General features: G+C 35.3%; 1 protein-coding gene across 3 annotated transcripts in view; it reads left to right on the top strand.

Moving 5' to 3' along the window:
* Positions 1–12,236, top strand: part of ATRNL1 (attractin like 1) — an 849,703-nt gene that overhangs the window by 22,017 nt on the left and 815,450 nt on the right. For all 3 annotated transcript variants that reach the window (XM_059173087.1, XM_059173089.1, XM_059173088.1), the window contains exons 2-3: positions 6,667–6,750; positions 8,541–8,654. In XM_059173087.1, the coding sequence (XP_059029070.1) occupies positions 6,667–6,750; positions 8,541–8,654 (198 nt within the window). The remainder of the gene's footprint in view (positions 1–6,666; positions 6,751–8,540; positions 8,655–12,236) is intronic.

Below are 12,236 nucleotides of genomic sequence, written 5' to 3'. Positions count from 1 at the left end.
CTCCAGATTTTTCTCCCAGCTGTGTGGTGTATCTATTGTTTGCTTCCACTGTGACCTTTTGCCTCATGCATCAGGGTTGCTGGTATTTGCCTTTCAGAGCTTTTAAGGAATGCCTTCTGTATAACTGCTTTCTTTGCTCTGAAGGGGTTTCATGTTAGGCATAGGATGATTTTCACGTTTTATCAACAAATGATTTCGTTAATTAAATGTAAAAATTTTAGGTAAGTTTAAATTGCTCAAAGGGTTAATGCAATTAAATTTATGGTTTCTTCCTTTAACCACTCCAGGTAACCATTGAATCTATTTTCTCCCATTCTTGTAACCACTGTCATCTGGATTTCCTTATGGTCTCATCATTAGACATTCCCCATTGATCCAGTGAATGAGCTGTAGTCCCCCAACAGAGGAATGCTATTTCCGGAGCCTCCAAGTCTTTATACATACCTCAGTCAGAATACTGTTATATATATTCTTTTTATAAAGTGCTAGATTAAATTTGATTATATTTTAAGATTTTTTCATGATGGATTATTCATAATTTTCTTTTATTCTGTTGGTTTCATAGAGTTGTACTGTTTAAAGAACCATTCCTTTCATCTAAAATATCAATTTTTTATTTTTTAAAATTTTAAAAGAATTTTTTAATTTTTTCATAAACATATAATGTATTTTTAGCCCCAGGGGTACAGGTCTGTGAATTGCCAGGTTTATACACTTCACAGCACTCACCATTGCACATACCCTCCCCAATGTCCATAACCCCACCACCCTCTCCCGACCCCCCTCCCCCCAGCAACCTTCAGTTTGTTTTGTGAGATTAAGAATCTCTGATGGTTTGTCTCCCTCCCGATCCCATCTTGTTTCATTTGTTCTTCAAACCCCAAACCCCCCATGTTGCATCTCCACTTCCTCATATCAGGGAGATCATATTATAGTTGTCTTTCTCCGATTGACTTAGTTTGCTAATAAGCATAATACCCTCTAGTTCCATCCATGTCATCGCAAATGGCAAGATTTAATTTCTTTTGATGGCTGCATAGTATTCCATTCATCTGTTGATGGACATCTAGGATCTTTCCATAGTTTGGCTATTGTGGACATTGCTGCTATAAACATTTGGGTGCACATGCCCCTTCGGATCACTATGTTTGTATCTTTAGGGTAAATACCTAGTAGTGCAATTGGTGGGTCATAGGGTAGCTCTATTTTTAACTTTCTGAGGAACCTCCATGCTGTTTTCCAGAGTGGTTGCACCATAAAATATCAATTTTATTGTTAGTTCTTAATGTCTTATTCTTTCTGTAGTATCTGTAGTGAGGTTTCTCTTTTCCTTTTTGATAATGGTAATTCATGATTTTTTCTTCTTTTTCTTAATAAGTTTTGCTAGAAAATTTTTCTAGCAAAATTGTTAGTCTTCATGATGCCAGTTTTTTTTTTTTTTTTAAAGATTTTATTTATTTATTTGACAGAGAGAGATCACAAGTAGGCATAGAGGCAGGCAGAGAGAGAGAGAGGAGGAAGCAGGCTCTCTGCTCAGCAGGGAACCCGATGCGGACTTGATCCCAGGACCCTGAGATCATGACCTGAGCCGAAGGCAGCGGCTTAACCCACTGAGCCACCCAGGCGCCCATGATGCCAGTTTTTAATTGTGTTGGTTTCCTTTGTTGTATGACTTTTTTAATTACAAGTTTTTTTTTTTTTAGATTTATTAATTTATTTGTGAGAGAGAGAGCATGCACCAGTGTGGGGAGGAGCAGAGGGAAAGAGAGAGAATCCCAAGGAGACTCCTTGCTGAGCACAGAGCCCAATGCAGGCCTCAGTCTCACAACCCTCAGATCATGACCTGAGCTGAAACCAGCAGTTGGACCCTCAACTGACTGAGTCACCCAGGCCCCCCAAGAGATTTCTGTTCTTTATTATTCCCTTCCATGTATTTTCTTCTGATTTAACTCACTGTTCTTTTTCTAGCTTCTTGAGCTGTAACCTTGGATAATTGATTTTCAGTTTTCTAATATATACATCAAGAGCTAAAATTTCTCTCTAAATACTGGCTTAGCTTCATCTCATAAATTTTGATATGTTGTGGTTTTAATATTATTCAATTAAAATATTTTCTAATTGTCTTGGTGACTTAGAAGTATATTGCTTAATTTGCAAATATTTGGGGATTTTAAATTTATCTTTTTTGCATAGTCAGTGTGTATGGTGCTGCCACTAATTTCATGATTTTTGGATGCATTATTACTGTAGCCAGTTGTTATTGATTAAATTGATTTATTCAATTCTGGTATTACTTGTTGGTGTGACTTATGAACAAGTTGTCCTATAAAGAGGGTGGGAATTTATTTTTCTCACTGTCGACTTTGGCTCCTGAAAGACTTTTGCAGGCTCAAAGTGTAAAAAATATATAGGAGTTCAAGGTTCTCAAGTGCATCTACCCAGATGGCACCCTCCTAGGTATCAGGGTTTTACTTCCTCTTATGGGCACTATCTTTAGCACTGAAGTTTTGTCACGGCTGTGAATTAAACTTTTTCTAGAATTCTGCTTCTCTCGCAATCTGATCCTGGGCCTGTTTTCAGCTTGATCCTCCCTTGGAATTCAGGAGCAGAGATTTTTTAAATGTTAGAGTCCCCTGGCTTTTACACTGTATCTAAAATTGGTGGTTGGTGAACTGGGTCTTATAGGTTATTGGGAAAAGCAGGTGTCTCATAGAGGGACTCTGCTGCAGTTTTCTTCCTGCAGCATATCAGTGACTTTTTATAAGCAATTAATTCATTCCACAGTCCTTCTAATTATCCTTGCTACTGTACTTCTCAAATATTAGAGCTATTGCATTAGCCTGTTGTTCGTGCATAACCTTCTACTGGAATGCCATGTCAGCTCTCAAGTAGGAGTCTTAGTCATCGTGATGCTGTAACATGCCAGGAGTTATTACCACTTTGTCTCCCATCTGCCCAGTGAGTGATCCACTAGAATCCTGTCCTGAAGATATGCTTCTCAGTGGTAACTGTTAGTTTGGCCACCCTCACCTCCATCACCCTGAAGCAGAAGTATCTGCTTTCACACTGAGCACTGGGCACATGTGGTATACCTGGGAGATGCTGGAACACCGACAGAGTAGTACACAGAAGTAGCCAGTAAGAAGTATATTATCAAGTCCACTACCACAGCGGGGGATCAGACTTTAATCCCATAAAGAAGTACTGGGGGGAAAATGCACTGCAGTGTTATCCCAACAAAGAAGTAAGGAAGCTTGGGAGTATCTACACTCTTACCAAATCATTCATTGGCTAGAAATCATTCATTCTGGGAGAATGTTGGTTTATAGGCACTTTCAGCTCATCACATGCAGAGGAACTGGGGTTCCAGTGGCCAGAGGGGAGTCCACTGAAGGCACTCTGCTGCAGAATTTCCTGAGGGGAGGTGCTGGGAGGAGCTATTGGTAACTGGGTTGCTGGCCGTCACAATCTATAGGAGCCTAGTCCTGGAGAAGCCAAGCTGCAGGAGATCGTTAAGTAACCCCGGTGCACTTTGTTGACAAAGCATGACAGCTTTAACATCAGGCCATTTGACAAAAAAGTATTTACAGGGCCCAGATCCATTTTCATAGAGTAGGCAAACTGGATTTTGAGGTGACAGGCAATGGATAATTGGCACTACCCTTTCATTATTCAGCTTTTTAATGTTTTCTTCTAAACATATATGAATTCCCCTGCAACCAAACAACACTGCATTTCTAAGAAGATACACATCTTCCTAGTGAAGTTCTCACCCTTCGTCCAAAAGGAGAGAGTACGCAGTTCAAAGAGTCATTATATCTGTGATTGGCTGTATTAATTACTTTCCATATTCAGTCATAGTCATACTGAATATGCCATTATCTAAAGTCTAAATTGTAAAGTTAACTTACAACAGCTTGTATGTAAAGTAGAAATGAGGAGAGAAGATATACACATAACAAGAAAATAGAAACTATGCAAAGCTGTTATGATCTTTGTTTCTGTAATGTGTTTATAAGATGATAATTGCTTTCTGAGGTTTTGTTCTTCCACTCCCTATTTTTATTTCTCCTCCTCTCAGCTAGAGTTTCAGGTTGTTGGAATTTCACCTAGTGGAGTGACCAAAACCAAATGGATTGAGTTCTCAGTCCCTGCTTTGGTTGGATATTTTTTTATGGATCCTCATCCTGTTTTAGCTCTGTTTAAGTGTGCTGTGTTTAAGTGTAAACCTGTGCCTCAATTTTCAATTTTGATTTTGGTAGTTTTCAGTATTAGTATATCTATTATTATTTTTTTCAAATATATCTCTTACCTTTTACAGTTTTTAATTAAGTGCCAAAATTTTAAGTCTTGTCTTTTGCCTTTTTGAGCTTAGTAAAGTCTATTTATTTTATAGGACAGGTCTGACAGTCTCTGTAATAGAAGTATCTTCAGGTCTCTTCCTGTTGTCCCTTTGTTCTTATTTTGTTGTCTTGCATCTTCATATGTCTTAGTATTTTTAATCATACTAGATATTTTACTTGAGAGATTATTGGTAGAAATAATTTGAGGTCTAGAATGATGTTACATTTCTTTAGAGAGTATTTTTTGTATCTTATTAGGAACTTTGGCATATTAGCAGTTCCAGTAACCCCTTAAGCCAGTTCTAAGCCTTGAGGTTTTCTGCCATCCAGTTGACTCATAGCTAGGCTTCAGTCCACATGGGGCTGTTTTACTTCTGGTACAGCCTTACCCCAGTAACTGGTCATTGTGTCTCAGTTCAGAGGGCCATATTGTTTGAGCCCCTACCTTTCATGGGCCATTGCCCTCAACTGTTATCTCCCTCCATATCTTGGGCTGCCAAAAGCACTCAACTTTTTGATACGGTCTTCTAAAGAGGCAAGTCTTTCCAGAGCAAAAGCAGCTCTGAATGCCTTCCTCTTGAATTTGTAACTTCTGGGTCTTGGGTTGGTAGATCTTACCATTTTGTTACTTATAAGATGCTTTTAAGATTGTAAATATTTTCCTTAGCTTTTTAAAGTTGTTTTCAGTGCAGGATTTGTCTGAATTATCTTTTTTTTTTTTTTAAAGATTTTATTTATTTATTTGACAGTAATCACAAGTAGGCAGAGAGGCAGGCAGAGAGAGAAAGAGGAGGAAGCAGACTCCCTGCTGACCAGAGAGCCAGATGCAGGGCTGGATCCCAGGACCCTGAGATCACTACCCGAGCTGGAAGGCAGATGCTTAACTGACTGAGCCACCCAGATGCCCTGGTTTAGAGATTTTTAAGTGAGGTAACACATATGTGCTTATGTAGGTTCCTGACACATAGAAAATGCTCAATTTATTGTTACATTAATTTGAGAGTATTTGAATTTTTCTTAAAAAACTTTTCCAAGAATGAATTAGCCCATTTATTGCCTAAAATCATCTGCAGGGATTATGAAAGACTTACAGATAACATTCTTATTGACTGACATTTCTGTCAACCATTATTTAGATAAATGAAATTTTTTTTCTAGTGTACTTAAGACTAGTCTATAAGGAAAATTTAATTTATCTAAAACTAAATAATGACCCTGAGATCTATGTGCATATGTATATATTATGTATAATATATGTGTTTATGTATAAGTGAATATATAAAGACTAATCCTTGTATGTTTGTTTCTGTGTGTGTGTGTGTGTATATAAATAATGTACTTGCATATATCATATATAAAGGCTAAATAGGAAGGTATCTTGATTACTTAAAGTATGGTCTTCTGTGGATGAACAGTTGGGCTGGAGCTAAGGAGAACAAAGTGAAGTAGAACTGAGATTTTGTTTTAAATGTTTTTAAATTTTAAAAACTGAATTTTTCTAATTATCTTTTTTGTGTTTTAAATGGAAGATAATTATAAAACCTTGATTTATCCTATTTTTAGAATTGATTGAGTTTTTGGACTAGATATAAAGTAGATAAGAGAAAATGACAATAAAAGCAGGCAGCCCCCAAACTCAGTAAAGTCTAGTGACCGCTACCTCAGTAATCCTGGTTTGTGGAAAACAGACAGTGATCTAATGGGACAAATGGTGACTATAGTGGGGGTGAACATAGCATAATGGACATACTGTTAAATCACTGAGTTGGACACCTAAAACTAATAACATTGTGTGTTTACTAAAAATAAATAGATAAAAAACGTATTACTTGAGAATAAATAACACGAGAACTGAAAAAAGCCAAGACCAAAACCAAAAGCAAATATAGCTAATACTATAAGTTCAGAATGGTATGTACATACACTATTTCTCTATATTCATTGATCTGCATCTTTTAAAGTTCATTTGATCTTCCTTTTTTTTGCCTCCATCTTATTTTTATATAGAGGCAATTTAACAACATCTATTTTTGCATTAAGCATTAAGCCCATCGGTACAATGTTCGATCTCTCAGTGTGTTTTTTCACTGTGCAAAGTGAAACAGCCGAGATATGTCGAAGTTTAGAGAAATCCAAAATAAATTCTTTTGAGATGTAGAGAGATAGATGGCAATATGAAAACTTTCCTAATTTTTAAGTAAACTCTCCCTATTGGAAAATGCTGCATTCCATTTCTTTGGTTAAGTGTCTTTTTAATTTTCTTATGCTACTATATGTTTTAAAGTTACTTTAAGGTAATCGTTTTCATGATTTTGTTTTCTAGGTTAACAGAACCTTCTGGATATTTAACAGATGGTCCAATTAACTATAAATATAAAACTAAATGCACTTGGCTAATTGAAGGCTAGTAAGTATATAATTTGGATTAAATTATTTTATTCTGAAATAATAAAGAAGATGATCATTTCAGTTTTAAAGCATTACAGTATAATTTTATAGGTACATAGCTTGTTCAGTTACTTATCGTTCATTCAGCCATTATTCATGATATTTTAAAATGAGATTTGCAACTTTTAGATATCACATTTAATGTAAATTATAGTACCCCATTAACGAGAAAATAATTCGTTACATATATTTTATTTTTGAGTTGTGTTAGTGTGGCAATAAATCAAGTGGACACTTTCTGGCTTGCTTTAAACATCTTGTTATGGAATTTGAAAATGCCATAGAAAGTATAAAAATATTTCATGCTAAATTATGCTATTGGTTCATTCGATTCAGCATTTTAGTTATAAGGGTGTTAAAAAAAGAACATTTTGTAGGAGAGAGTTAATTATCTTTTTAGGAAAATTTTTCAGTAATTAGGGTTTGAGATTGAATTGATCTATTTAAACATGCTGTGAATAGATCATAAATGAATTGATAAAAGCTATTTTTGAATCATTTTATGATTTTTAAAGAGTGTATTTGGAAAATGTTTTTCTTTGGGGGGTTATTTTAGAAAGTTTTTAGAACTTAAAAGTTACTAATTCCCTTAGCACTTATGGTCTCATTTTGATTTTTTGTGTTTTGTTTGTTTGTTTATTGTTTTTAAAGTAATCTCTCTGCCCAGTGTGGGGCTTGAACTCATGACCTTGAGCTTCATGCTCCACTAAGCCAGCCAGGTGCTCCCCCCCTTTTTTTCATTTTGTTTATTTATTAATATATCATTGAGACCTTTTTATTACAATTTCAAGGCCATATTAGAGCCTTTACTTAATAAGCGTTGTGTAGAAATAAGAGTTGTTACTTTTTGAACGTTGAATTTTAAAAATAAACTTTATTTAAGTATAATTTACTTATAATACAATGCATATTAAGTATACAGTTCAACATGGCTTCAATAATGTATACAATCTCTGTAATGTCCCTTTTAATCAAGACCTAGAATATTTACTGCTGACCAAATTTTTAGAAAATGGTGATTTATATATGCAATCTTTTAATAGATTTTGAAGTTGTATGTCATTTTTACAATTCACTTATTTTTTTTTATTTTTTAACTTTTTAAAATTTTTTTTATAAACATATAATGTATTTTTATCCCCAGGGGTACAGGTCTGTGAATTGCCAGGTTTACACACTTCACAGCACTCACCATAGCACATATCCTGCCCAATGTCCGTAACCCCACTACCCTCTCCCAACGCCCCTCCCCGCAGCAACCCTCACTTTGTTTTGTGAGATTAAAAGTCACTTATGTGACTTTTGTGAGATTAAGAGTCACTTATGGTTTGTCTCCCTCCCAGTCCCATCTTGTTTCATTTATTCTTCTCCTACCCCCTTACCCCCATGTTGCATCTCCACTTCCTCATATCAGGGAGATCATATGATAGTTGTCTTTCTCTGATTGACTTATTTCACTAAGCATGATATTTTTAAAGTTTTGTTTATTTAAGTAATCTCTACACCCCACATGGGGCTTGAACTCACAACCCTGAGATCAAGAGTCTCATGCTTTTCTGACTGAGCCCGCCAGGCGCCCCTCATTTTTACAATTTAGAGAAGACTCTTTATCACTCTTTTACACTGGTAACTTAAGAATGTATACAAAATTTTCTATAAATAGTTTTTTAATACAGTACTCTTAAAATTTTTTAGACTCTGCTTTGAATGTTACTTATTAATTAAATATATTTTAATATTTTTTTTCAGTCCAAATGCAGTGTTAAGATTAAGATTCAATCATTTTGCAACAGAATGTAGCTGGGATCATATGTATGTTTATGATGGAGATTCAATATATGCTCCTTTAATAGCGGTTCTAAGGTGAGTAATAGTGTTTAATTGGTGAACTTACAGTCAGTTTTAGAACAGTAACTATAATTTATTAATTTTAAATATGTACTGCTCTGTGCTTTAAAATAAATTTAGCAGAGATATTGATGGCTAAATTCTAAGATGGTTGTAATACAAGTTTGCGTACTGTGACTGTCAACTAAATTTTGATTTAGTAAAGATAAATAAGTACTCTTTCAGAAGCGCGTATTTCTTGATAAATATCCTTTATTCTTTCCACATATCATTTATTCTTTTAAAGTGATATGAATATGTTTTCAGAGATACCTGTTGGGGAGCTTATTGTGAGCTCTATGTAACAAAGAAATAATAGGCAGATGTATATGTTTTTTATAGTTGTCTTTTTATATTGATGAAATGATAAAATTTCCAGTTCTGTAAAAAAAGGTTTAGGTATACTTTATGTAATGACTTAATAACAGATGTGTTTCTTTCAATCTTGAATTGAGTTTTGGTTGTTTCACAATACTTATTGTTAGTAGTCAGACTTAATCTTATTTTGTTTAATTTTTTATTTTTTAAAAAAATATTTTATTTATTTATTTGAGTGAGATTACAAGTAGACAGAGAGAGAGGGAGGGAAGCAGGCTCCCTGCTGAGCAGAGATCCCGATGCGAGGCTCGATTCCAGGACCCTGGGACGATAACCTGAGCCGAAGGCAGAGGCCACCGGGCCACCCAGGTGCCCCCAGACTTAATTTTAAAATTAAAGTGTTTTCAGTATCAGTTTAAAAAATGCTTTCTGTGTAATACTAATTATTATAAAATGTTTTATGAATAAGAGAAAATATATTAGACATAGGAAATATTCGGATCATGTAATGTTGATTTGGTGTACAATTTAACTAAGTTTATTGTTGACCAGAGTTACTGATTAAATTATTCCTTACATTTCTTATTTCTATAATACTGCTTACATGTTCTATCATTGTTAAAATTTTGAATAAAGATAAAAGCTTATTGTTCCCCTCAAATTTTTAAAAATTTCTTTCTTCTTTTTACTATTTATGTTGTAAATATTCTGTTTACCAGGAATGTGAACTATTGTTTTTTGGATAGACATGTTAACGACTTGTATTTCTGAAGGAATATTTCACAGTGACTCTTTAGGATCTTAAACATAGTCTGTAATATTGCTATTGTTCTAAATACTTTTAGAGTTTAATTTTTGAGTTGTTTGAAAATTATTTAAGGGGTTGGTTGCCACAGATAGCCCTTTATCCAAGGGTGATAGAAAATGGAATAGTCGAATGAATAATTATATTGTAAGATAGTTTTTTGTGATAGTTAGGTAAGATTCTGGGTTCATACATTAATTTTTAGTAATTTAGATTTTACTCAGATGTCATTATTGTGTTTTTATGGCCTTTCCATTTGTTTTCTTCATAGTTGTAATGACTGCATTAATTAACAGTGATCCATTAACACTCTTAACATTGCTTTCTTGATACTAAAGGAAACTTTTGTAAGGTAAGAATGGGTTTTAGTATGTGACTGTGAAGATGGAACCAGTGACTTGTCATTAGCAAGTGTTCCTATTAGCTGTCTTGAAGGAGACGGAAAGATGTTTATTGAGTATCCCTTGATGCTAATCAGTGTACTGGGCAGTTTAAATGGTATCAGTTTCTCACAGGGATATTGTGGTAGAAGTGCTGTTATCCCCATTTTATTGTTGAGAAAATTGAGGCTCAGAGAAATTGCTTTACTTCTAATAGATGGTGGAGCCAGGATTAGGATGTGACATTCTCTGGTCTTAAAAGCCTAAAATACTACAGTTTAGAATCTTAAGTGTTTAAATCGTTCCAGTTTCATAATATACATTTCTCAACAAATACGTGATAACTTCCTCAGCTTCAGAGACTGTCGTAAGCCTGGAAGATATAGTAAGGAATAAGGTACAGGCCTTGCAGTGAATTCACACACCAGCTGTCTAGAGTTGGGTCAGACTTCATAGTTGGGTGCACCGCCCTCCATAGGACTGCCCATAGTTCAGATACCAGCTGCAGGTCCAGAGGTCCTCGAGCCCCACCCACACTTCTGACCAGATGGCTGCAGATTTAGGGGTGTCCACCCCCCTTTAGTAATTCACTAGAATGACTCATAGAACTCAGGAAACACTATACTTATGATTATAGTTTCATGATAAAGGTTAAAAATCAGGATCAGCCAAATGAAGAGACACATAGATTGAGGTCTTGGAGGATCACAGACAATTTCCTTGGGATATGTTACGTTTCCAGCATACCAATGTGTCTCATCATCTAGGAAGCTTACCTGATCCACAGGTGTCCAGAGTTTTTGTTGGGGTTCCGTTATATAGGCATGATTGATTGAATCATTGGACACAAGGTAGAACTATCTCTAGTCCTCCTGCTCTCTCTGGAATTTGGATTGATTTCTTGTGGCTCAAAGCCTCAACCCTTTAATTGCATGTTGGTCTTTCTGGTGTGGCCAGCTCCCATCCTGAGTCCCCTCATTAGCATGAACAATCACAGAGTTCCCATGAATAATGGAGACAATCCTATCACTTGGGAAATTCCGAGGATTTGGAGGCTATATCAGTACACAGCAGTTTGGCACTGATGGCAGCATGCACACAGTTTTTTTTTTTTTTTACCCAGCACATAAGTATTGTAATTAGGTTATGAAAAGAGTGCTATATGATTTTAGAAGTAACTAATTCTTCATGGTGAATTTCATCATGGGCAGAAGTAGAATAGACAAAGTATGGGGGCCAGATGGGACATTCTCGATAGAGAAAAACATATGTACAAAGGCACAGATGCATTAAAGAGCTTTATGTTTTGGGCTAATAGAAGTAGTTATGAGTAATTTGATCATAGGCTATGTGAAGGGATTGGTAGGAGCCGGATTACCCAATAAACAGTAATCATTACATCTACTGAATGGTTATTATGTGCCAGGCAGTATGCAAGAGTTCTTTATATATAATAACTCATTTAATCTTCACAGTAACCCTTTAGTTAGGAATTATTATTGCCACGGAGTTTATAAATTCTCCATTCATAAATGAAGAATTGAGGTACAAAATGATTCCGAGTGGTTCAAAGTTGCCTAGCTAGGAAGTAATATAGTCAGAATAATAACTCTGGTTTTATATTCCTTTATCACTGTAGTATTGCTTTCTTCTTTACCACATTAAGGAAATGGGGCTTTATTCTATAGGCAAGACTTTAGAATGTGGAGAATGGATTGTAATAGAGAAGTGTTATTTTTTGATTGTGTGCTGGACAACTCTGTGCTGGACATCATGCTTGTAAAATCACATGTAGAAATAATTTGAAGTTTAGAAAGATAATATATTCCTATAGAGAGTGCCTGGGGACACTAGCAATCCAATCAACTGAATTTAGATACTGAGGTGATTTACACCCAAGCTGTAATGCAGTCTCCTAGAGAGTTGATCTTTTACTAGTTCACTTTTACTTAAAGTCCTTGGGGTCCAATTTTGGTTTTCTACCTCTGTAAAACAACCCAGTTTCTCAGCCCTTCAAACCTCACCGCCAACTTTGAAATCAGCAAATGCCCATAA

This window comes from Mustela lutreola, chromosome 4 (genome assembly GCF_030435805.1).
Source record: "Mustela lutreola isolate mMusLut2 chromosome 4, mMusLut2.pri, whole genome shotgun sequence".
Classification (NCBI taxonomy): domain Eukaryota; kingdom Metazoa; phylum Chordata; class Mammalia; order Carnivora; family Mustelidae; genus Mustela; species Mustela lutreola.
The sequence above is the reverse complement of the archived record's forward strand: the minus strand, read 5'-3'. Positions and strand labels throughout refer to the sequence as shown.